This window comes from Poecilia mexicana, unplaced genomic scaffold (genome assembly GCF_051168715.1).
Source record: "Poecilia mexicana isolate PSO_F unplaced genomic scaffold, ASM5116871v1 scaffold_5, whole genome shotgun sequence".
Classification (NCBI taxonomy): Eukaryota; Metazoa; Chordata; class Actinopteri; order Cyprinodontiformes; family Poeciliidae; genus Poecilia; species Poecilia mexicana.
Window position 1 is genome coordinate 17,805,400 of NW_028263374.1, and position 27,897 is coordinate 17,833,296.

The window sequence follows — 27,897 nt, forward strand, 5'->3', positions numbered from 1 at the left end:
CAACATTGAGAAAACTGCAAAAATAATGCTGCCAGAGCACAGAACTGGTAACTTTTTCATCTTGTTTCTTAGTGCGCTTTATACGCTCTTTCACCCGAACAGAAATGGATTCTGCTTCAGGCATGGTAGTAAAGGTGCAAAAGTGTGAGTTGCTCAATGCGCACTGCAGAGCCACTGTTATCTTGGTTCATTTATGCTACAGAACACTATCAGCTAGGTTCCCTTCCTTCCCAAAGTGTTGAAACCTTACCTCCCAGCGGATTCACAGGCGCAGTGGGTGGGATGGAGAGAGGGTGGGGTGCGGGGTGCGCACACAGGAGGCGGACCTACGTTGCGACCCCCACAGCTCTGGCTGAAGATGATTTTACGATGCCGACCATTTCCCCAAGCACATATTGTCGCCTCGGCGTAGCAGAGACACGGTCAGTCAAGTAAAAAAAAAAAAAAAAAAAAAAACCAGAAAAAGAGGAGAGGTTCCCAGGAAAGGAAACAGCGCTGCCCATTATAATATCTCGGAACATCAGTGGAACTGGGCTGAAATCTTCAGGACAAGTGCGTTTGGTAAGAGTCGACAAATCTTATTTTTTAAGTTTCTTATAAAGGGGAACATTACTAAACTCTGTGGTATTATAACGAACTGGTTTTATTTTATATTTAAGGATTGTTATGAGTTTTTTTTTTAAACACACAGAGATCTGTCAGTCATAAGTGGAAGAGAAGGAGTAAAATTAATAGAAATATGTGAAAACTCAAATGTGTTATCGTTGGATGGCGAAGTGGCTGCACCAACTTGTAGTTTAATGTCGGAGGTGATAAAAATAACATACATTGCTCCCTCTTCTTAGGCAGCGCTAACCTCGGGACATGTCAGGAGGACCATGTGGCGCTTTAAGTGACAAACTGGTGGTGTCCATCTTTTGTTCGTGAAGCGTTTTATTCTCCCCGCGCCTTGTGGAGTTCAATTTACCTTTTAAAACTGTTTAGTCTAAGTTGCAAACGTGACATACCGTGACACATAAACGCGCATTTGCAGCGCGGTAATCTAAATAGCCTAGTTTGGGAATTGCTGGACCAGATTTCTGCAGCGCTCTTAAACTTCGTGTCGTGACGTCACTGCCTCACTTCTACGTGAGACATTTTCCAGCTCTACACCTTTTTTGCTTACCCACTTTGTTCCGTTACTATCGAAGATAATGGGCAATATTGCCGCTAATGGGTGAGAGATGTTCTCCTTTTTTCATACACGAGCAAAACAAACACCATTACCAACCGGCAGAGGCCATTTAAAGCTCCTCTTCTTTGTTATTGTAGGCTAAACATAGCCATGTGGAGGAAGAGGGAGAAAGGGAAAGAGCGCCCTGTGTGGGAAGTAGCCTACATGGTGCGCATTTTCACTCAATACTCTGATGTGTTTTTATTGTGTGCCTGGTGATAATGGAAATGAGAAGCTTTTACTCTACAGAGATGGTTCTCAAACTGTGGGGCAAGTCCAGTTTGAGTTTTAGGTTTCCTGTAATGGTTTTGAAACGACGTTTTGACACAAATGATCGGCGTTGTAAATATGAACAAAGTAACTATGACATATGCTGCAACGCAAAAGTATTTGCGCCCCTTGAACTTTGACGCATTTCTTCACGTTCACATTATGATCAGGGCAATTCTGTAAGATTCTGTTTAGACTCAGTAGAGTATGGTTGTTAAGTCTAAGGAAAACAAATGAAGGGGCTGCACCTCTATTTACTCTGAGTCCACCGTCACCAACAGTGATGACCCTATGGTGTCAGACACACTCCAGCAGTGGCTGCTGCGTCATCACTGGTTTAATGACATGCAAACTACCAGAAGTACTACTAGATAGTTAATAGGATACATACTATGTGCACACAGCCACACCGGTCAGATTTCCCAGTCAGAACATTCAGGTTCTTAGCAACAGCACGTGTCTCTAAAATGTGTACAGCTGGTAGAGAAGTACACCACTAAATACTCACAGCTGTAGTTGGAGCAAAAAAAAAAAAAGAAAAAAAAAAAGAAAAATAAATCCATACCACACTTTTCAGTTTTTGAAATTTATAACACTTTTAAAATAACATTTAATTGGTCAAATGTTCTAACCAACAACACGATTTGCCCGATAGCATTTTAAAATGTGAATGTAGGAAGGGTGTAAGGTGTTAAAAAGTCTAATTTTTAAAAGTGTATCTGACTTGATAGCCTTAGAGAGAATAGAAATGATATCCATGACCTTAGTGGACGTTCAGCTGGTTGCCTTCTCATGTACCTAATTCAAGCTTGGTCATATTTTTTATCGTGGTGAAACACGAACCATTTTTTCTTATTCACTGAACTCACTGAACTTTATTCAAATTAATTGAGACATTTTCTTTTAAGCTTGAAACAGCTCATCATCCCTTTGGTAACTAAATATGATCTGAGCCACTGTATTATAGATATTGATCACAGTCAATTTCTATAATTGACTGTGATCAATAGTTGATCACAGTCAATTATGTGACTGTGATCACATAATTGACTGTGATCAATTACACAACATGCAGGCTACATGTTGTAGCCTGCAAAGAATAGACCTTCACTTGTTATCATTTTGAACCTTTCGTTGATGTCATGTGCTGCTGTCATATTGATTGAAGCCTATTAAATGGGAAATTTTAACAGTGTGAATGAAAAATACACAACATAATCAATATGGTATTGATGGAGCGTGTCAACCTTGAGTTTATTTTTAATAATGACAGGGAAATAATAGCGAATCTCAGATAATCTTGTTGTCCCCCTTTATTTTATTACATTCTAGCTTAAATTTGTTCTTAGCGATTGAGTATCATTTCAGGGTACCTCCGTTTTCTACAAGATGACTTGTTTCATATTCAAAAATCGTTTCAGTGTTGCTGCTAGTTTGGTTGTTTGACAGCCTTGGAACGGAGACCGGCTGTTGCAATAATGTGCACGTCAGGAAATGAGGTCGGTAACCCCCACCTGCTCCAATGTGGGCCATGACTTGACATCACAGCAAAACTGACGCGGGTAAAACAACCTTATTTGAACACCAAACACATTGCAAAAGATGCTTCAGTGCCGTTGGGGATGGAGAAAGAAGGTTTTTTAGTGGTGGGTTGGCCAGAGTTCAAAAAGAACAGATAAACCCCTGCGCTGGGCAGTGACCTCGACTTGTGCAGCGGTCAAAATGGCAGGAAGTGGACAGGTGCACTTCCACACAGTGGAATGAGCCAGCTGCTCTGCAGTCCCATCGAGGAGATGTGTGGATTTCTGTATCTGAGTCAGCCAAAGTGTTAAGTGTCTGCCACTCCAGGGTTTATTATTATCTTTGTCATGGGGCTCATAATCGGTGAGAGCTGAACGCGACTGTACCGTGTGCTGTTTTAGATTTGTTTTGGAGTCCTTGAAAGTCATTTTGTAAATATTTTATTGTACATAGACTGGTTGTTCTACACAGTAGATATTTTTATTCCACTAGTGTCCATATAGTATGTTCCAAAACAAGTTAAATCCTCTTCTGACTTGTGGCATTGTTGTTTTATGTCTCTTTCAAAGCTACATTTAGCAGCAGGTACATATTTCTTAATTGAAAAAAGCACAGAGTAAAGTACGTCAGCGGTGACGGTCAAATATTTGACTAAAACATAACGACCACAGCTTAGAAATCATGCTCCAAAAGGTATTTGAGTCACGGCCTCATGCTATGATGACATGTGAATCGCAAACACCCACCGAAGGCCAAACTTGCGCATGTTTTCAGTCAAACATGCAGGCATGTTTGTCCACCACATAACTGCCCTTATTTTTATTCGTACTGTCTGTACACGTTATTAATATTTCCCTCAGGACTCAGGAAACAAATTGGATCTGATGTCAGATCGGCGAATCAGACCGATTAAGGCTACATTCTAGCATCAAGCTGTCTCACTGGAAATACTGCGTCCGATAATAGTTGCCAGACTGTTTCAGATTTTGGGTGCACAGATTTATGCCAGACTAAATATTTGGCTGAGATCTGACAGAGACGTTATCAAGAGTGACGACAGTGATGTGCTGACCTGCTTTATTGGGCCACTTTTAATTGCGATTCTAAGGTTGTTTGTCCCAAGTTATTTTTTTTTTCCTGATCTTTTGGAGGAAAGTGTAGAAGAGTAGCAGATGGACTCTTAAAGAATGATGCATTTATTCAGCCTTTTTCTGGATTTAATTTATGCTATGAGAATGGAGAGAAGAAACTATCAGCACAAACAAGAAGCTTCTTTCATGACATAAAGAGTAGCTTCCTAACTGGTCATCAATACATTTCTTGTTTCGTCTGATAACATTTGAACTCTATGCAGGTGCAATAGGTCATTAAATAAGCTACATTTTTTGAAAGCCGTTTATTGTCCTGGAATTTATATATTGCGAGGTATCAGTGCAAGCAAAGGGTAGTGATAGAGCGCTTAACTGTAAATCAAAGTTAAGCTATATAACTTTGAGAGCGGACCCTCATCAAAACTGTGTGCTCCAAGCTTCCTGGAGAGTAATTGCTGAGTATCTCCTGCTGCTCTTTTATGCTTTTTCCAGGAGAAAAGAATGTCCTGCCACATTTCAACAACACTCACAGTTAATTCAAGTTAATTGAGCCTTTATGTAACCAACATGGGTTTTATTTTTAGTAAACATGCATGAGGCCAAAAGACAGTTACAAAACAAGAGTATTGTTTGCACTAATAAATGAGTGTCAAGTGTTACCAAAAATCTTTTTGATGCGTGAATTATTTACCACTCCACTCCATGAGTTCTATTGTAAAGTTCAAAAAATAATATGAAGAGATTTTTCCATATTTATTTCTCAAGATTTAATATTTATTTTAGTATTAATGCTGAGAACTTGTGCACGACAGGCTGCACAGCTATGCAAAAAACGACAAAGTTACTTTTTAAAAACCACCTTTTCTTGCCTGGATTCAGACCAAAGCTGTCATCAAGCTTTCACTTTGGGTAAAATGACAAACCTCATGACCGTTTTGTTTTTATATTGAATGTTTCAAACATTCTATTTAATAAAATCACAGATTCTTATTTAATTCAATTGTATTTAAAGTTATTACCGATACTATTTTTTTCTTCTTCTGAATTTCTAAAGAAACTTTGATATTTATTCACAGTGGTGTTTGAGAGTGGACTTAAAATTATATAGTATTTATTCAGATGATAATTAAAAAAAGAATACATGAAAATGTAATGCACACATCTCACTCATTCCCACTCATGGAATGAGCATTGGAAAAGACAGCTTGGACATTAAAAGTGATCGTGTGGCCAGTTATGGAGCAAATATGACACTAATTGAGGTCATAAAAGTGATCATATTTTGCTGATGCCACCTGTGGGATAAAAATATTTTGTAAGGGCAGTCTGAAGGGACTTGGTAGAAAGCAGGTTTTTAGGTGGAAGGTCAAATCTGGTCTTCATTTAAACCACTCGTTGCCTGTGCATATCCTGTGTAACAATTCTGACTTCCTTTTGAATAGTTAATGTATAAAAAGTGCTAGCTAACTTGGACCAGTAAAACCCTTATAAATTGGTATTTTTTAAGTGATTATGTACCATCATTATATTGAAAGCTCTTGAAGTTTGAGACCTCTAAATCCTTTGCCAGCACGAACGTTATCGGAAGCTTGGGAAACATATTGAACCAGTTTTGCTTCCTGTCTGGAGGCCAGTCAGGATGACATCATTTTAACTTTTCGCAGATTAGGTTTGTCTGATTATCTGACCGACTGATAAGGAGTCAGATGTTCAAAGGGAAGAGTCATTTTCATGTTAGTCTGTGTCATGATCCATTGTCATCAAAGCAGACATCAACTGTTTCCACACATCTTTAGCTCATATCGCATTTGAAAAGGGGTGCAGCTCTCAGTATTGATCATGGAGGAAAAATCCAGAGTCGCATCCACAACAAAAATCAAAATAAATACATTGTAATCCAGTTGTAACCATAACCTATACTGTGATTTTTCAGAGTTGTGTTAGGTGAGCCCAAAGTTGACTATAGCAGAATTAAAGTTAAAGTAATCTTTAAAATCTCTAATGTTTTTGAGCTGAGCGGCCAGAGTTCCAGTATGAATATGATTGAGAATCTTTGGACTTCAAACCCAAAGATTTGAAGCTCATAACCAGAATTGAATCATCAAAATACCTGTGGAAACATGCAAAAAGATTGCCAGCAATTGGAAGGAGTATTTTATTCTTCGGTACCAAAAAAGATTTTTTAACATTCTTTATGAATAAAACAGATCACTTTCTTTTTTTTTTTTTTTTTTCAAATTAGAGACTCCTTTAAATTACTTTGCTGTCCTTAGAGATGTCTTCCTCATTTCTAGTCATAAATAATCCTCTTGAAATAAAAAAGTAAAGACTTCATCTGTCGTGTTCAACAATATGTTGTATATTCAACTTTTGGTTTAGGTTAAAAATGGCACAAATGCGTAGACATTTTTTTCATTTAGCGATTTGGAATAGGTCAGCTTCAAATTACCTGCTTTTATGATAGCTTAATTGTGATATTATTGAACTATAAGGAGGTTTTATTTTTTATGGTTTTATATAAATTATGAATAAGTACTTTTCATCAACATGCGTAGATGTTACACATTGATCGTTTCTTTGTCTGGATTCAAACCTGCACCTTGTTTCCCATAAAAAGCAGTGGCATGAATTCCCAAGGTTGTGGTTAACAAAAAGTGCTGCTTCCGCTGATAACGCAGGACCCGAGCATGTGCTGGTTTGTTTGCGTCAGGCACGTGTTGTAGGATGAGCTAGTGCTGCCAGGTGCACTTGCTTGAACCTTGTTTATCTCCTGCCCACGTGCCGATGTGCCACAAACTGCCGCCGTACTCATTGCTGTCTGCTTTTAAAACGACACAAGATTAAGTGGGGACTAGTTAACAGGAATGCTCCTCTGGGATACTTAATGATAGGGACCCACACTTTAATTAACTGTTGTTCACCCTTCTTCTTGTTCAAACCATTCAAATGTCACAGATTCAGTAACTCTAAATGTGACCTCTAACCTTCATGTCATAGTTGCTCAAGAGAACCGAGTCGAGCTCCAGGAACATTTCGGGTCGTCTTTCTGGCAGTCAGGGAAATATCATACTGTCCTTTTCTCAGTGTCCTGTTCTCATCATTTGTACTTAATACCTTTAAACTATTAAAGCATATTTCTCTTGTGTCAAGAAATTATTTGTAAATTCAACATTAACTGATTGCATTCTCAGATTCACCTTTTTATTGATTTAGCAGTTTTGAATTGTGCCATTTTCACTCAAGACATTCAAGACAGTTTGTGGGAATTTACATTCAAATTTTTGTGGAAATGGCTTCTCTATCAAGGTTCACTAAATTATTTAAATGCAAACAATGGGCCAGATTTAACTATGTAGGTCTCTATGTAATCAACTTTTATTAAGAAATATTAGATAACTGCATTGTAAAAAAAAAAAAAAAAAAGCCATCAAACTTTTTTGAAAACATTTACTTTAAACATAGTTAATAACATTTAAGTAAAAAAAGAAAAATAAACTAAAAAAAAAGAACAATTTTCATTTCATTTTTGCATTATTTCATATCATTTAACTTCAATGAAACAGTCCAGATCTTAGTATTTAATTTATTTTGAAAGATCAAAATATAATTTATTTCCAAAAACAAGTTCCTGACATGCATCAAACATGCAACGTGTTACAGATGGAAAGAACCAACATCAGTGATGAACGTAGTTCTGTGTTTACTGGAAATTCACTGATCCTTTATTCACAAACTGAAAACAGTGGTTATGATCTCTCTATGGATAGGCGTGACAACACTGTTTGTGTTATTTCTATAATTTCTTTGGTCCACTGTAAACAGAGTTTGAACCTCGGAGTGCTACATGTGTGAAAGCTCATCTGATCTCTGAAAATGTGATTTTCGGTTTACTAAGAAGTTAACCCTGATTCGGTTTGCTTCCTGTGAAAAAGCAAACAGAGTAGTCCAGCAATTCAAAGTAAACTAAACCGAGGGGAGGAAGTGATGTATGATTTACAGATATAGGTTATCTGACAATTGTCAGAACCTTCCAGTACAGTTCACAGAGTGCGCTCGGTTTTTATGTGAAAGTCAGAGTTGCCATTTGGAAAAGAAACAAAACAAAAATAAAAATTGCCAGCGAAAGTCTGAATTCAGAGTGGCAAAATTAATGCATTTTAACTAAGTAACCCTAAATTTAATAACATATACGGTTGCGTATCTATAGTTAGCAGTTGGCCAATATTAACGATTCGTTTTCACTTCATTGGTATCTCTGTAAACCAATGGGACACATATTGATGTAAAGTATCTATTTGTCTATAAATAAATACATTGTTGACTTGAAAGTAGTAATGAGGACCACAAGTCTGAAAAAAAGAGATCCGTTGTTTGTTTTAGTACTACAATTAACAATTCAGGGTGATAACAGTTTGTTTATCTCAATTATACACATTAAAACACATAAATGACATCTTCACAAATACATGCTGTTCAGCCCAACTGGTGTTTCTAGTTCAACGAGATATAAACAGAGAAGTGCTAATGAATAGCAAGTTTAAGTACATTTCAAATTAAAGGCAGCCATATTGGATGCTGGATGCCCATCAATCTCTGTCAAACCCAGTTTCCTGTGATGAATTCAGTGTGACCTAGATTTGAATTGAATCAAACATTTTCCCGTATACCTCTGTGTAAATAATCAGTATCGGTGTACAGAGCTGAAACAGGATGCAGTGATACTAGTTTTGAAGCTTTGATAAGGGAAAGGTTAACCTGAGCAAACCAAATGACTCATTCAGGAGATAAGCCAGAATCTTTCTTCCAATAATGTTTTATTTTATTTTTTATTGAGGATAAAAAATATTCCCTTAGTCATGCAGTGTTACATTATTTATTTTCTACCTCGGGTTTCTACTGCAGCTGCAGTTGAATGGTGTCTACCTGGTTTGATTGTATTGTATGAATAACACTCATACTTAGGGGGTATTTTTACAGCATTACACAACCTTGTCTTTTTGTAGTTTTGGAAGTAGCTCAGACCATTAGTAGATTTTTACTACACGGAACTGCAAAATTCTGAAAACTCAGACGGACTTTAACCTTTGACTGTGTGGCGACAACTTCGGCTTGTTTGCTTTACTCCTAACCGAGTAAAGCGATATTTCTTCATGTCTGGGATGACATCACAGCTTGTGAGCTCTTTTCAGCTCTAAGACGTATTCATACGTGTACGTATTGCAATATGAAGGATAGAACGCTGTTGAGTCACTATGTCAAAAGTAAATGTGTGCTGTTTGTCTGCAGCGCAGAGATCAAACAGATGAATTGACGTAGTCGGGCACTGATGTCCCGATTCACATAGAAAAACAGCTAAAGTGTCACAGTGAACCCTAACTGAATTAGGTCCAAGTGTGATGGAGACACTTCTGGAACGGTCTGTACTATGTCTGCGTGGAAACAAGTGCCAACACTTTATTTTGTTACGCATGTCCCTCCTGTCTGCTGGTTTCAGATTCAATTAAATGTGAATTTAGTTTGCAGTGAATTAAAATTTGTTTATAAAACTGTCAAAAATGAACTTGCTGTCGTTAGAATTTACAGATCAACCCCATTTCAGTCTTAGCTTTGTAGAAAAATACGTGTGAAGGTGAGGTGACTCAGGAGGTCACCAGCAAGTCCAAAGTTACAATTTTAAAATGATGTGTCATACTGTTCCTATGACTCACAGTGCTTTTAACAATAATTCTTAGAAAGTGTTGGAAGTAACTAAGTTTTCAATGGCTGTACGAATTCTAAAGTACCCAGCCCCACCTGCTGCTGCACACTTCCAGTCAGCTGGCTAAAAGAGGTTTTTTTTTTTTTTTTTTTTTCCTGTTACATTCAACAAAACAAATTTTGACTTTATTTTAATTTTATCAAAAGACAGTTACTAAGTAGCATACATAATGTTATTATAACAATGGTAATATATCATTTTGGCAGCAGCTGGAATAATTGTTGCTTTTCTGTTTGAGATGAACTAAATCACATCATGTACATTTTTCTTTTTAAGTGTTTATGTTTTCACAGCTGCATCAAGAAACCTTTGTATTGTTTCTGAAGGTCGTCCTGTGAGATAAATGCTCCTGTGACCTTCTTTGTTTTTAGAAATTCAAGATCTGGAGCCCTCCTTCGCTGAACGCACGCAGGCCGAAGAGAATCTGATATTTGTTAAAAGATGGAGCCTGCTGAGTCAGAGATGAACATATTATCCAATGGAAAACCTCATGATCTTGGAGATGACATGGGTGTGGCAATGAAGACGTTGTTAGCAGAAGATCAGTGAGTTGTCGTACATTTCTCTCACACAGATGAATGGTTGCCTTGTTATCACAGCATGTATCAATCTATGTGCTCTTCTTAGCTCCTTTTTTGTCTCTCTGTGGTTGTACTTATGTGAAAACCACATCCTTGTTACTACACAATAAACCAAGTGAGCCAATATTCATCACTTATATGCAAAAAGTAAATCAGGCTCCTTAATTTATGTTTAGTAATAAGCAGGATAGAGGTGTGGTTGGCAACATGAAGTATGACTTATTTGTCCAAAAATTTACATTTCTTTAAATGCATGTTTGCCTTGTTTTTGTGCTGACTTCGTCTGACGGATCCTTGTGCAGAAATGGCACTGAAACTCTCAGGTATGTTTGTTACGAGCTGGGTTGAAGTTTTATCTTCTGATGTTTTCACAAGTCAGAGGCTAACAAATTGCAAATTCATTGCTGCACTTTTGATCCCCCAGGTTTGATGACCCCGAAGGTGCGCTTGAGAGCGAGGAGTTCTTACCCAACGCACATGGGAAGAAACCCACACGTTTCACAGATGTAAGCATATTTAAATAACATGTAAATCCATGTTTTGTTGTCACAGCTGGAACATTTTATTAAAAAAGTTAACTTTTTTTTTTTTCTTTGAGAACCTATATTTGAGTATGCAAAGGGGCCGACCATAAAATCAAATGAATGAAAGCATTTTACTCCATACTTTAAAAAAATAATGTCTGAGCTCATTTTATTGTGCTTGCTACCGCAGAGCTGTCAGACTGTTCTGTTTTTTTGTTTTGTTTTTTTTGGAGTAATCTGTCTCCATACAAGCTTCATGAACTTACAAGAAGTTATTTACAAAAATGATACGAATAGCTAAAAATGCAGCAGTACAGAACATTTTTATAGCACTCAGTGCTGTTATAGTTTGAAATTTGCCGACATCGTGGAGATTCAAGGCTTGCTCTTGTTTTGTTTTATCAAATTCATTCCCAGTTTGAAGGAAAGACCTCCTTCGGGATGTCGGTCTTCAACCTTGGCAATGCGATCATGGGCAGTGGCATCCTAGGATTGGCTTACGCCATGGCAAACACTGGCATACTTCTCTTCTTGTGAGTAAATCATTTTTAATTTCAACTTTAAGATGATTTTGAATGTATGGAGCCCTCCATACATCCTCCTCAGTGAAAACATGAACACGTTTTCACTGAGGCTCTGTAAGAGCCATACGAATGAAATAAGTAATTATTGATATGATAGGAGAAGGGGCTTTGACAGCTGGTGGTGGGTGTGTAGATGTGGGCGTGACGTCACAGGGATGAAGGTGAAGGTGACTGGCTGCTGCTGGCTCTGTGTGTATGAGGAAGTGGGTGAGTGGGGTGGTCATGATAATAAAAATTAAATAAATCGATAATTGTGACAGAACAAAGAAGAGGTTAGGAGTTGATTGATACACAGACAGATGAGATTCCCTGAGTTAACCCAGTGCGGCCTTCTACCGCCCTTAGTTTGCTGTGTTTTATAATAATAAAACATGTTTATTATTATTAACTCTTGGGTGCAAAAAACTGATTGAAAATCGATTTATTTACTGCATGTTTATGTCTGTTAAGGCTCAGATGGAACGTCACAGAAAGCAGCCCTTTAAACCATTCCGACTACGAACACAACAGAGACACAATCAGACGACTTATTGCCCCGCGATAATAACTCAACAGTCCATGGAGAAACCTTATAAGCTTGTATTAAAGCAGAAAGTACGGCGGCCACCGTAAAAAAAGGCTTACGGAAATTATTAGTTTCATAATTCATCAGAATACAAGACACTATTGTAGAACTATTTTCATTTTGGAAATAGTTAACATTTTCTAACTCTGTTTACCATTTATTAAATTCAGGATACATATTTTGAGCGTATATAAGGACAGAGGACACAAGAGAACAACAAGAAATCTACTTCTGCACCTGCAGAAAGAGATGACAAAGAAGAAAAGGAGAGAACCAGATCAGTGCCAAACAACATGCAAATATGACAATAACAACCACTCCACTGTAAGGTGCACAGTACTGGTTAATACAAGATGTATTTAGTAGTAGCTGAAGTCCAAAATGAATAATCTAATAATCATTGGTCATTGTTGTGATGACCTGCTAAATCCTAGCTAAATTAGCAGCCCTCTGTGAGGGACCAGACTCAGATGAGGACAAAAAAGTGTTCAAAGTAGAAAATGTTTCAGTTTAATTCTCCCAAAAAATAGTTAACAAAGCATAAGGATTTGATGCAAGAATAAGTCAAAGGATAAGTAACAAATTTGGGCCCTAATTAACTGAGGTCAACCGAACTCTAACTGAACACAAACAAAACTGACCTGCAAACAAAGAACAAAAGGCTGGAGTAACCTAAATCTACCACATGAGGGAGGCACGACATAACAAAAGAACAAACAAATACAAAATTAACTAAAGCGACCTATGAAACAAATAAAGCTTAACCAACTTTAACTTAGCACAAACAATAATAAGGGAATATTTAAGTGACAAAGTTAACAAATTAAAATCAACTTGAAATAACAAAGTCCCCTCTCCCCCCTCAGTCTTTCGGAAAACAAATGGTTTGTTCCAGGTTTCCTCCTCCAGCTGGTTTGGCAGCACCTCAAACCAGCTGGAGGAGAACCTATTGAACTTATTTTGTAAAAACAAAATGCAGATTAAACTTGATACTAATAGGTTTACAACCAACTTTGTTACAGGTTTCTTCTGACTGGAGTTGCAGCCTTGTCATTATACTCCATCCATCTGCTGCTCAAATCTTCTGGCATTGGTTTACATTCTGTGTGAATATAAACCATTCACACAGACATTAACTAAAGTGTGCACCCATTAGAAACTTAAACAGACGATAAGCTGTAACTAATATAAAAACAAAATAAACGCTAACACAATGTGGTGGTGGTGGTAGGAGCGTCCTGAACAATCTGGTATGCCCACTTCTAGTCCTAACCCTTTTTCTCAGACTCCGATCCCACCCTGGCTACCACAGACAGGTCCTAGAAAGGACACAGCTCAGAATAACCAGACCTCCAGACCACAGTGAGACATGTGGGCAGGTCGTTTACTTTCACCTGAGCTGTGCAGGCTGTTGCTGTCCCACTATGACTCTCAACGTCCCAGTCATGTAGTCTCTGTTTGTGTAGCGACAGAGAACGCAAACAGCCGACTGCAGGAGAGTGAACAGAAAACATCGACTGTTTACATGCCAGTCAATATTAATCCATACTTTATTCATTCACTATTCCTTTCAAAATGTTCTAAAAACCTGGATGTATTTTTTTTATCAACCTTTTAGATTTAATAGCATTGACACCAAATTATATTTTGTGTTACTCAAAAGTATTAAGCCTGTCTAAATAAATGTGCAACATCCTTGTAGTTATGCATTTATAATCAGGAGTTTTTACTTTCAAATCCGATAATTGTTACTGAATCAGTGACCACAGGAACCAAGATTCCACTCTAAATATGGTTGTATATTTCAGAAAATTATCCCTTATCAATGGAAGCTATTATCTTCCAGAAGTAATGACTAAAGGTAAAACGTTTGTCATATTCAATAGGTTCTGGAACCAAATATGTTTACATTGAACGGCAGCCATTTCCAAATGATTCACAAACTCTCAATTACCTAATTAAAATGTAATTATTGGTGCAGGATATCAGTCATTCTGGCTCAGCTTTAATGACTTTCACATTAACTGGGGCCATAATGAGCCCAGCGTGTTCGTAATGGGCTTTTGAAAGGTCTTGAGAAAGGCTGAGGTTGCGAACGCACCCCGACTTATCAGGAATGTTCACCAGAAGTTTGTGCCCAAATGTGTTCGGGTTTCTGTGCCACTGAAACTGAAAACTCTGGGGACAAAGAGATTGTAGGAAACAGCAAGTGTATGAGTATCGATCCCCTAGAGGAGTGTCATTTCAGTACTCCTCTAGGGTTCACAACAGATTTTTTATTTTTCATCAACTGGATTCAATAATGGTGTCATTGAAAGGTCTTGATGTTGAAGTAATAAATATTGTTTGCAATAAATCTTCTCAACCATGAACTGGAGTCCGGGTTCCCATATTTAAATTGGTAAAGACAGACTTAAGTAGACAGGCAGGATACGATGTAAAAACAAAATGCAGATTAAACTTGATACTAATAGGTTTACAACCAACTTTGTTACAGGTTTCTTCTGACTGGAGTTGCAGTCTTGTCATTATACTCCATCCATCTGCTGCTCAAATCTTCTGGCATCGTGGGTGAGTTTTGTGTCACTTTTCAACATTTTTATAATCAAATCCTACAAACCTTTGTTTGATTTCTAACAAACCTTAGAAATCAACTAACCTTTGTGAAAGTTAGATGACTTCTGTGGGATATTGATGGAAATCCATACGTTACACTCAAACTCTTTTTGAACTGAATCTGTTCTTAACACATAAAGGCCGTGGATAAAACAGAACTGTTGAAACGTTTACATGCCACACGGTTTTACGTTTAGCAGTTTAGGTTTCCTGACAACTTTTTTGAACGCTACAATGGATCATACAGAAAGAATCTAATAATGTAAAAAATATCATGTAACATGAAGCTAATTTTAAAATGTCCTGACAAATACTGAACCAGTTACCTGAAAAATTTGATTATGTTTTATTGCTTTTTTTTTTTTTTTTAAAGTGGCTTTATTGTATTGCTTCAAGGAGGAGCTCAACAAATCTATCTGGCTGTAAATTGTCTGTAATCTCCTTCCAGGTATTCGTTCTTATGAACAGCTGGGCTACAGGGCCTTTGGTACTCCTGGAAAAATGGCTGCTGGCATCGCAATCACCCTGCAGAACATTGGAGGCGAGCATTAAATTTATGACGGGAATTTTATAGCGCACAGTTTAACTCTGCGAGCAAGAATTATAGACCGTGAAACTGGCTTGACTTTAAACCCCCAAACAGATAATGACATCCACCTAAATCACCGGTATTACTTTAGTTTTTGTTCTTTGTGATAAGTATGGGGTCTGGAGAAATATTACGAGAAAACGGTGAGAAGCCTGCAGGTAAACAGCTGTTTTGTTTGTGGTGGGTAAATTAAAGACAGCTGCGCGGAGCTAGAAGTCCCAAACGGAGACATTAGAGGGACAAACTGGCCTCTGTGATAAATGACTTTAGTCGTTTTTACAGGACTTTTTTTAACCCAAAGAGATTCAGTTAAATCACTGAATTCAGAGGTAAGATAATTTTATATAAATGGTTTATTAAATGTGCAACCAGTCTGAAGTCTCTTGTTGGGCTGATGATAAATAACCGATGGTCATAATTCACTTTATTACAGTGGAAAGACTTTTCACAAAAAGCTAAAATCACTTTTCCTATAGTGAAAAGACACTAACACAAGAATAGTAATAATAGTAAAATCTACCAGACTACTTAAAACCTCAAGTAATAACTGCCATCCTCTCACATATGTAAATAAGACCTTTGCATGCCATGACATTAAATATTCATTAGTATGAGACATTAATATGAGTAGTCACTCTCAGGTTATAATTAAACAATATGTTGTTTGCATCTTTTCTTTTTGCAGCTATGTCCAGCTACCTGTACATCGTCAAGTCGGAGCTGCCGCTGGTCATCCAGGCTTTCCTGAAGGCGGACCCCAACTCTGAGTGAGTGTTGCTGTTTGTTTGCTCGTCATCGCAGACATCAGTGTGGCGGCCAGTTCAAGCGAAAGGCACGTTGGCCCCACTGGTCGTTGACCCAGAGTGTAGTTTTTGCGTTTGGTCTGGCAGGTTGTTTGTGGAGCAAATGTTTTGCTTTCTGTGTGCTGTTGATTCGGTCAGTGCGGGGTGTGTGAAAATAGTGAATGCTTAGAAATGACTGAGGGCAGGAAGGCCTTGATAGTAAGTCTATTGGGGAATAAATACGAGGTTCAGATGTTTTTGTCAGTGATGCTGCAGATACAAGCAGTTAACGCTGCGTACCATCAGTGCAATAAAGTTATTAAAATCTATTTATGTTTGTATTGTTGATCCCCAGTAACTCTACAGATGTTAAAAGTTCGTTGAAACTACCAACTGTCTTCCTCACACCATCAATCAGTACGTTGCTTCTTAAATTATTATCTCATTGGCCAGGAATCAGATATCAGCTCAGCCATTGTAAGCCACTCTGGTTTTTCTTTTAAACTGCTTCTACTTTTCACAACATAGGTAGAGGTCCCCATTACCACTGTCTAGAGCTGCATATAAGTAGTAGAAAATAAATATATTTACAATTGATAGGTTTATTAATTACTTTTTCTTTTGGCATCCCCCTGTGATGTGCTGCCCTGGGCAGAAAGTCGTATTAAAATCATCACTTACTGTGCAGAATCTTTAACTTATCCTTTTCTAATTTATAAATAAATTTCAATCAGCCAGACCTCATTTGAATAACAATTACAGGAAAGTCTTGCACTATTTCTCCCCAATTCTAAAGCATATCAAACTAAGACCTGTGGTAGAAAAGTTTGATGGCATAAAGCATTTTCTTTGACCACCACTTGTCCGATTTTCTTGCTTTACATGTACAATCACTCTAAAACCCAGCGTCATGGTTAGGCGCAAGGAGTGGGCAGAAAATAAAAAATAAAAATGCTGTCAAACTTTGGAAAATACATTGAAAGCCTGAAGAAATGGTGATCAACACTTAAAATGTCAAAAGAATAGAAAATGCTCAAAGCATCTGCAGTTTACTGTAGCTCTGGGTTTTCACAGCTACATCTGGGGGTATCCTGTACTGCTGATTCATTTTGCACGGCAAATAAATATATTTAGAACGCCATCCATCACACGGTAGCACCAGCCACGTCCCAAATTTGGAATCAGATTAAGAACTGGCCTGAGCAACCAGAGAGATCTTTACAACAGATGGCGTGGCCTTCTTCTAATCTTAAACTAACGGAGCTCTTCCACGAAGACTCAAACAAGCCGGTCCTAATATTGCACAACAACCACAGTTTCCTTCAGCTTCTTGGATCAGCATGGCCATTAGGCGCCTCAGAGGCCTCATTATGGTTAAAAGCGATGCATGAAGTGCTACGACTGTTTTGTACACATGCACTCACCCAAGCGACGGCAGCAGGTGGTGTGAAACTGTGCTGCCAAATTCCAAAGCCGAGCATAAGGACAGGACAGCTCAGGGCTGGCTCTGACTGTTCGCCTCCTCTTGAGGCTCTCAACATTTTCCAGGTTCGTGGCATCAAAGGGAGAAAAAGGAATGTGGGCTGTTTGGTTGACTGGGAGCTTTATTTGCGTCCAGTAGTTCTGTAAGGAGGCGGCAACGACATGGTGGCAGTCAGACGGACTCTTTCCGAGTCATGACACGGCTCGATCCGGTTGAATCGATTACGTGATCAGGGGAAACGTGGGGTTTGCAGTGAAGCTGAGCAAACATTTTGGAAGTGGTTAAGATTTTTCTTGAATTTACTCAAGACATGGGTTTGCAACAAATTGACATAAATGAAAAATATGTGCTGCTAAATGTAGTGCACAGTGAGTTTACCCCAAAACGGTGCATCTCTGAGTTACTTACACCTGCTTGCATAGGCGTGTGATAATAATTGTTGTGAACTGATTATTGTTTGCTGGAATTCAGGAACCCTAAAGACTCCGACAGAGACTTAATTACAGCTTGGAGCTACTCTGAATGGATGGGACTCCCATTGGTCACCAGCGACTTTCACTGATCATTTTAGCTGATCAGTGAAAACTGATCAGCTAAAATGACCTAGTGACCAAAAGGCTACGAGGCTCATGACCTGTTGTCTGTGCGTGACTTCCCGAGCTTTTAAGGGACTCCTCCAAACCCACACACACACACACACACACACACACACACACACACACACACACACACACACACACACACACACACACACACACACACACACACACACTCCGCTTATGTCAGACATCGCTGTATGCTCAGGCCTGGAGACCTGGAACAGACAGTTTATCCCTCCCCGATTCTGTTTCATTTGGGGTCAAGAATAAAAGGCTCAGCAGCTGAAAAAGATGACGGGGCTCTGGGACACAAAGACCTCTGTGTGCACAAGATTTAGGCGACAATAGCGCTTAAATGGATTGACAGTAATTTATTTAAACTGCTTGCTGCTTGTGATATGACTTTTTTCCACTGGTAATGGTTTAAAATCTATTGCCACTGAAGAAAGACTGTTCACATGATAATAAGCATGCTATTAAATATCAGGCTGTTTGTGTCCTGCATACAATATTATAAATAAAGGGATTAATAGAATCCTTCTTTTCTCAGAAAGTAATGATTATACATCAGTGAAGTATAAAAACTATATTAGGGTATATTTTCTCTCATCCATGCAGGGTAAAAGTTATACCTACCAACTCTAATAAATGCCTGTACCACTACTAATATTTTTGATAATTGTCCGTCTGCAAGATCCAGAGAAACTACAGACGTTTTTTACCTCATCAACAAGCTTGATCGCTGCTATCAGATATGGTAAAATTTACGAGCTGGCTCTCTCATGACCTTTAAGAATAAATAAAACTTTCTGTAATGTTGTAGTTTGGGCTCATTATAGAAACTTAATGCTTTATCCGTTCAAAAACTAGCTTTAATGTGTGTTTGGGATCATCCGCCGTCTGTTTATTTGAGGCAAAGTTGATGAATTTGGAGTTATTTCGGCATCTGCACTATTGCACAACTTTGTACAATACAACTGGCAACTAATCACACCCTTAGCATGATTCTACCATGGCCATGCTTGGTAGTACAGTGTTCTCAAATTAGAAATTGTCACTTCGACTCCTCCAAACATACTTCTTGCTCTAATAGCTCAATTTGTCTTTGTCTAAACTATTCTCCAGAAGGCAATCATTATGGGGTAGCTTCAAATTTTAGTTGTCAATTTGGGAGTGAGGATTTCTTTGTTATGAACTCGAAATACATGACCAATGTGACGAGTCAGGGAAGCTTGTTTTACTGGGTCTGAGAGAATGCAGACCAACAGACTTTATTCTGGGTTTACCATGGGTTGAGCTTAACCATCCAAACCAGGTTCATGACCTCTGACGGTAACCTTTTGAGTCAGTACGCTTATATTTTTCCAAAGCCCCAAACTAAACCCTGCTGAATATTTGCTGACAAGCTTAAAAGTCAGGGTCTCACCTGGAAACCAAACATTTTAGAAGAATTTAACCTGCTCTGCCAAGCAGAGGGCTTAACTATTCGGCCAGCATTATACTGGAAACATTGTTAATGAGTGCAAAAAGCTCAAAGCCTGCATTAGGCATCTACAAATGAACAATTTATCCATATCTACTCTATTTTAGTCTAGTCTATTCTAAATCTAGTGATGTGTATGCTGGTGGAGAGTGTTTGCAACCTTTTTACCGTCTATGTAAACAAAGCCACTGTATTGGTTTGACACAAAATAGAAATAAATTTAGAAATAAATTTCAGAAATAAATTTCCAAGCACACATGCGTTTGTATTAGCAAGGAGCACACATTACATGAGATGCCTCTGATAAATTATTCATCTCTCTAATGAAGAGCACAACACAGGATGTTGATTTTTTTAAAAAAAGAGCAAATAGTGCAAGTAGTTTATGATCGCATAAGTTCTTCCACACTCATTGTTTTATTGCCTTGGGTGAGTGATTAAGGTGTGAGACACATGTCAGGACTAACATACTTACTGAATATTTTTAGTTGGTTTGGTTACGCAACGCTCTATTCCAGTACTTCTGATGATAGCAACAGAAGCACACACATTTTTTCCACAGCCTTGGGCCTGAGAATGTTTCCATCAGGTCACCGTTGGTTGGACTCTTAAATTTGTAACAGACGTTGCATCATAGTTATCCATAAACAATCTGTATTAGCAATTATTCACAATTCCGCCTGTGTGTGTGTGTGTGTGTGTGTGTGTGTGTGTGTGTCTCTCTCAGTGGCAATGTTTGCATTACTAAGCTCACCAAAGTACACTCGCCTTCTCTCCAACAGTCTGTGGTACTTGAATGGAAACTACCTGGTCATCATGGTCTCCACCAGTGTCATCCTGCCCCTAGCTCTGATGAAACAGCTCGGTGAGTCATTTCAATGCATCAGCTTGGATGTCTAACAATTGTGCGTCAAGCAGAATCTGACACTAGTTCACTGTAAGCTTATGTAGATTAAAGTAGGTTGCTTACGTTCATTGTAAAAGAACATATCAGACTAAACATTTCCTCATCCAGGTCAGTTGGGATTATCAAAATATTTCTGTTTGCTAAATGCCAGGATAAGGATTGAGAAGCCGTTAGGATGGTCTTTTAAGGATTGCAAGTTTCTCCTTGTTTTCCACCAAGGATGGCCTTTATTGCACTTAAATTTTAGTATTATCAGACAATGCCTCCAAACATTAGTGTCTCTCTCCTAGAATGGCTTTTCAAACTCTAACCTGTCCTTTAAAGCAGCTTTTGGTTTACTGGTCTCTTGTTTGCTGAGTGGCATTTCAGTCCATGTGGGCACAGAACCTAATGGCTAGACATTTCCATGCTGTTCATTGCTGTGTATAAGTCCTTGAACAGATAAACATGGTGCCTTGAGGGATCATGAAACTGTAAAGGAATTTCCCTGACATTATATGTGTAAAAAACCTTAAAACCATGAAATGTCAGTTTACGTTTCAACACTGCGGAGAGCCGCCGAGCATGTTTGAAAAATACATCCGCAGCTTTGGTTCCATTTAGCTCAAATGTTTGGGATTAACCTACCAGAAACATACAAAGGATTGACATCATCATCTGAATAAATAGTTTTAAAGCTTAACTTATGAAGAATTTTGACTTTGAAGGAAGTGACACAAAACGTCTGCCTGATAATCTGGCATTCAGCAAATAAAGACGAAGTTAGTAACGTTAACTCCCCGACCCAGTGAAGAAACGAGGTTTTGTCCTTTTGTTACAGTATTTTTTACTCAAAATGTATTGATGATTGCTTTATAGATTTCAAAGACTTTCAGTCAGACTTTAGAAACTCTCCTCTGAGAGCAATAACATTGCTAACTAGCTCATTGACATGTTTGCTTCTCACCATACTCTCTGTCTGACACCTCTTAAACATTCCCCCACAACGAACCAGTGTGTGCTTTAAATAAGAGCAGCTGTCATACAGGAAACACACTCTTTAATTGTTAAGTTCAGCCAAAGCATATACTGTGGTTTGTTATTTCAATTCTCAAATCAATGTTATAATGTCATGCTCTTTTGTCTCAAAATTTTAAATTTAAAAAATAGTTTGGTAAAAGCATTACATGTTTTTTCCAAAAGTACCTCAAATCTGACCCGCAGAGTATCTTGAATACTTTAAAATAAAATTGACGGATCGTTTTTAGACTTTCACTCAAGTTTGTTTTGCAGCCAACATTTGCAATGTGGAGAGTGGATTAGTTATGTCATTTAACATTAAACCGGCTCGGACTCAGACGGAGCCGGTACGTTGACATCAAGCAATTAGCGTGTTTTTATCCCGCTGCCAGCTGTGAGAGCAGCAGGTTCTCATCAATTACCTTCAGATAATCACACCCTCATGTCCAACATAATCTGTTTATTAACACACATCAAAAACATGTTGTTTCCACTCTCTCTCCATAGTTAGGTGGTTCTGATCAAGTTATTTTTTTGTAGCAGCTTTAATAATAATAGGATAAGCTTGAATGTTTATTTTCTTGTGAATCAGGCCTGCAATTCAGTTCATTCTGTGTTTACTAACTTCTTTTTTTTTTCATTTTCAGGTTACCTTGGTTACGCAAGTGGCTTTTCTCTCAGCTGCATGGTGTTCTTTCTGTCTGCTGTAAGTCAGTCCAGTTCTCACATAAGAGCAGCATCCTTGGGTATATTTCTCTGATAGCATCTCCGCTTTCCTCCCCGTCTTGTTGTAGGTTATCTATAAGAAGTTTCAGATCCCGTGCCCGTTTGAGGAGTTCTCGGCCAACAGCACCGCTGCACACTTCGACCTGAATGACTCCAGCCTGGTCCATGACTACAGCGACGGCTTGCCACATGAAGACAAGGACTCGCATTGCAACCCACGCATGTTCACAATCAACTCACAGGTGGGCAGCTGACGTAAAGACATATTTGGTTATTTATTACTGTAGCATTTTTTTTTTTTTTTTGAAACTTGGACACAGAGGTGCTGAACAAATTGTTCTTCACAGACGGCGTACACAATCCCGATCTTGGCTTTTGCCTTCGTTTGCCACCCCGAGGTTCTGCCCATCTACACCGAGCTGCGCAAGTGAGTCTCCCCTCGTAACCCTGTGATATTTGACAAGAAGTCAGTGCAGAATGTGGCGTTCGCATAACTCTCCAATCTCTGATTTCAGTCCATCAAAGAAAAAGATGCAAAAGGTTTCCAACATCTCCATCCTTCTCATGTACACCATGTACTTTCTGGCTGCTCTCTTTGGCTACCTGACTTTTTATGGTGAGGGCAGCTGACAACAGATCTGACTATTTACATACAGTGCTTTAAAACTGTGGAACCTTTTAACTTTACATTGACGTCGTCTCGACGTCTCTATGGTTAAGAAACTAGCATCCTATTACACAGATTGCAGGCTCCCTCTAGTGGTGGCCTTTAGAATAAAATGCTGTCCAGTATTTTTTCCGTTAAAATGTTTTTATGAATCGGTTTTATTTTAATGTCCATGCAGGTAAGGTGGAGCCGGAGCTGTTGCACACGTACAGCCGCATCGATCCCTATGACATTTTAATCCTGTGTGTCCGAGTGGCTGTCCTCACCGCTGTGACGCTGACCGTGCCAATTGTGTTGTTCCCTGTAAGTTGGGGCCCTTAGGTTTGTTTCCACACTTCAAACAGACACGATATACTAATGTGTTTTTTCAATCACACGATAAAATTTGCAGGTGCGCAGAGCCATCCAGGAGATGTTATTTCCCAGCAAGTCTTTCAACTGGTTACGTCATGTCGGCATCGCCTTCGTTCTGCTCTCCTTCATCAACATGCTGGTGATATTTGCTCCCAACATTCTGGGCATCTTTGGCATCATTGGTTAGTGCATTACAGCATTATTTTAATGGAAAACTTAAGTAGGTCCAGGTTAAATTTCACTTGTTTTTGTTGATTAATTCCATCATGGGTGATTAAACATGGTTCACAAATAAAACAAAATGCCTCGTCAGACCAAGATAGACATCTTTTACAGTAAATAATCAGAAAACAAAAAAGTTATGATTACTCTTTACTTTGCACTGTGATTTTATGCATTGTTGGCTCTTGTTCACACAGCTTGGAAGTGAGAACTAAGACATGTGACTAACATGTTTATTCTAGGAGAAAGTGGCAGGTGGAATCAATATTATTGTCAAAGTTTGTCCTCAGAGTGCAGGTCACGTTTAATGAGTCAAAGGCAAAAACACTGAGAACCTTTGGGGGCGACATCTTCAAAGCAGCCCTTCCTGCTCTAAAAATGTATATATATGACAGACAGAGCACAAACTAACATAAAAACCAGGAAAAGTTTTATTTTTAAATATTTATATGAATTGGTTTGATTAGAAAAAAACATATCCTGTACGCATGACAAAAAATGTAACTGCGGGTAGTTCCTGACTCAAGCTGTCGTCGTTTTCCGAATGGGGCAATTAGTTTATGAATATATAAAAATAATTCCACAGCTTCATAACTAAATATGAAAATCTCAAAGCCGATTTTGTAGGTGACTTTGTGAGTGATTTCTTCCACATCATGGCAGGATATACAACCTTGTTAATGTCCTGAAAGGAGGAGAGACAAAGCCTTTTAAAGAGGAAAGTATAAGTTTGTAAGACCATCTTTCTGTCTTTACGTGATTCAGGTGCCACATCAGCTCCCTGCCTCATTTTCATTTTCCCCGCTGTCTTCTACATCCGCATCGTTCCCAGAGAGGACGAACCCATGACCTCCACTTCAAAAATACTGGTGAGGCATAAACATAATTTAGACATTTGACAGTTCAGATAATGTTGAAAAGTAGATCATTTGCTTCTCTGTGTTTTCTAAAATATTTTTTTAAAGGCTTCTTGTTTTGCTGCTCTGGGAGTCTCCTTCATGGTGATGAGTCTGAGCTTCATTTTCATCGACTGGACGTCAGGGACCAGCCTGGCTGCTGGAGCTCACTAACAGCCGCTTCAGTTTGTGTGTGCAGTGTTTGGTGAAGGCTTGTTCGGTATGTTCATTAGAAAGGGAGCGTTCTCACCTCAGTCGAACACGTTACCGGCTGTCCAGCACAGAGTCTGGGTCTGCCACGTCACAAAATACACACAATAATAAATGCTACGTTGGAAGGCAGATACCCGAACAAAAATCTTCTATTTGCTGCAATTTCTAATTTATTTTTATATATATATATATTACAGAGAGTTTCTAATACAGTTTATTAAAATTACACCACAAAATCAACCCGGCAGGATGAAATGGTCGTCTCCTGCTTCTAAGGCTTTGCTTTCACGCTAATCACTGCAGCTGGTTCTGTGTAGGTAAATAAAAACAAAAGCTATTTTAAATATTCTAAATGAGACGCACAAAGAGAAGCAGTCAGGTAATCTCACGTAGAACCAGAATCAGTATGAACTGCTCATCATCATCATCATCATCATCATCATCATGTAGTCTTTGAAGTGCTCTAAGACTTTTGCAGTGACATGACATTTTTACTTTTCTGTAAGGTTTCCAAAGGAATTAAAACTGCTGTGCCTTTTATCATTTGCAGTGGCACAAAAATAAATAAATAGTGTATATTTATTTAGTTAACAGATATCTCCTTTCTGATTTCAGATGATCTATATTAATCTGCTGTCTTTGATTACATCCAGAAAATCAATGTTTTACACTTTGTTTTCTTTTATGGTGACAGAAACTGACTATGTTTATTAATAATTTAGAAATTTGAAACTTCCTCTTACTACATCTTTACCCCAAACATGCTGTGATTTTGTATCATAATCTTACAGTCGATTACGCCGATCCTATTAGTTGAATAGCATGTTTTGGCAATCTTTCCTAGGCATCCCTGGTAAAGAGGTGTAAATAGACTTGAAATAATTTTCTGTCATAAAAAATAACACAAATCTGATTTACTTGATTTTACATGTTTGTTTTTTCTCCCCATTTGGAAGAGTAACTGGTACAAACATGGCCTCTGTGTCATACTCCGGAGAAACAGGAAGAAATTGATTACCAATGAAACGTTGCTTGAAAATCTGATCAAGATTAAAAGTGATAATGTTGCTTAATTTACATTCACTTTAGAGGGGTTGTAAGTGATAAATGTTTTAAAATACAAATAACTACATAATCTGGTTTATCCTCATTTAATAAACATTATCAAATTAGTTTATTTTTATGGATTTTTATCGATTCTACAAAAAAAAAACAATGAATATAATTCTGATCCATTTTACAAATATTTATCAGGACTGGAGTCAATGGAGTCAAGAAACTACTGGTGCTACTGTCTGAACATAAACAATCCAAATTCACAAAAGTCCCTTTTCCAATAACGTTTAAATGGTCCAATAAATATTCTAACTTTCTGTATTATCTATCTAAACTCATACTTCAGAGGATTGTACATATCTTAGAGTAATTTAACCAAACCTTTCTGCATGTTTATACACCACAAGGTAAAAGTGCTGATTTAAATAGTGCCTGGTCTGCAGCAGATAAACTGACAAAGTGTTGTGCCTTTGTGACACAGCTGCAGAGTTTTTAATGGTTCTGGTTTAACGAGCTGTTAAAGTGCTTGGATCTGAATTTACTGCCTTTCATGATGTAGTAATGTACATTTAGCAACTTTTATTGCCTGTGCTGTAGAATGATTAAAACTCAAAAACTGCTTTTGTTATGATGTTGCAAAATGTACGTATTTGACCAAATACCTCCCGAAATGGATATTCTGAACCCACAATGGCATGGCTAAATATCCTAAATAATAAAATTCAGGTTTACATAAAAGCTTCTAATGGATTACAAACCAAACATGTGTTACAGTGTTATTGAGGCGAGGTTTTATCGTCCATGTATGTTAAAATATAACATGTGTTTCCAAAGACTATTTAGTCCTTTACATGTCAGTTTTTTTAATGGAAAGTTGTATCATGAATCTTGTAATGTAAATCATCTATTGTGGATAAATATAGCAGATGAATCTCTTACTTGCTCAGTAGTTTTTTATTGAGATAAAAGTTGAATAAACAAGATCCACAAGAATACTATTCACAAATACATATTTTAAAGTCCTTATTTCTGTTAGTTATGATGGTTTCCACTGATGGCTAATGAAAATATTAAAGTTAAGATTAGAATATTATATATACAAGATCAATAAAAAACATTTCAAGACAGGAATGCAGGCTTAATGAGAGGTATGTTTAATGCATGCTTGAAGGTTGTTATTTTCAAAAGGTACTTTTAATCTGACAAACATACGACTGAATAAAACACTATCTGTTCTACACAGACTTTTGAAACTGATTCACACAATTTTTCTTTTGTGCCTCTCTTAACATGATGTCTATTTTTTGCCTTTCCTGTACATGTTATGATGTAATTGCCCTTTAGCATTGTCCTGTTTTGTTTATTAGTCTGTCGTGCCATCAATAACAACAGACTACCTACTGTATTAAAATGCCTTTATATTAGTTTCACCGTTTCAGCTCTAGTCTGTATTGTAGTAAAAATCCTTTGTATGTAAACCACTTTGTATGAGATGTTATGCTTCAGCATGTTAAACAAATCAACAAGGCAGAACTTTATATAAATAATGTATATAGATGTAAACATTTTATATTTGTGATGCTTATTTACAGTAGCTTGTAAAGTGTAAATAGTTGGGACAGTTTTAGTTTGGAAAAAAATAAAATAATTGTACATGTTCTTATTTTGCCTTTGTTGTCTTCATTTGTCTTTCATCCGGTTCTGGCAGTTTTATTTTTGCACAAACTTTGCACATTTAATTGTGTTATGATATTTGACTTTTGAACCGGTTGAGGCATTTTAAATTCTTTTTTTTTTTAATCTCCAAGCATCAACAGTATTTTTCCCACAACCATGGCTATTTGTACCTTATCAGAGCTCTTGTCAAGGCTAAACTTATTTTAAGCTCTGTGGGTCATCATGACCCTGCACTCTGCTGGCAAACATAATGTGCAGACCCCTCAGCAATAAATACTACTTACTACTAGTTATTATTATTATTATATTATTATATCTTCATTCTCATATGCACTTTACACTTTATTTATTCTCTATGCTTCCCTTTCGTGTAGCAAGAAAGCTATACTAGTTACCCTCTTAGGCGGAGATTATGTTCAGCTAAATGCCACGCGATGGCGCTGTGCACTAGTTATTCCTGCGGCCTAATTACGTGCAAAGGCATTTCATAAACAAGTGACGCGCGGGCACCTTTGCCGTTT

The 27,897-nt window shown here is 37.9% G+C and overlaps 1 protein-coding gene across 1 annotated transcript; it reads left to right on the forward strand.

Moving 5' to 3' along the window:
- The first annotated feature begins 108 nt into the window (after positions 1-108).
- slc38a3b (solute carrier family 38 member 3b) lies at positions 109-27,362 on the forward strand. Its single transcript, XM_014984593.2, has 17 exons — positions 109-561; positions 10,225-10,398; positions 10,737-10,757; positions 10,859-10,940; positions 11,376-11,491; positions 14,605-14,678; positions 15,172-15,264; positions 15,998-16,079; positions 20,442-20,524; positions 22,213-22,271; positions 22,360-22,533; positions 22,639-22,718; positions 22,807-22,907; positions 23,137-23,261; positions 23,350-23,494; positions 24,300-24,403; positions 24,500-27,362. The coding sequence occupies exons 2-17, from the start codon at positions 10,295-10,297 to the stop codon at positions 24,602-24,604; spliced, it is 1,548 nt and encodes a 515-aa protein (XP_014840079.1). The 5' UTR covers positions 109-561; positions 10,225-10,294; the 3' UTR covers positions 24,605-27,362.
- Positions 27,363-27,897: the final 535 nt, after the last annotated feature.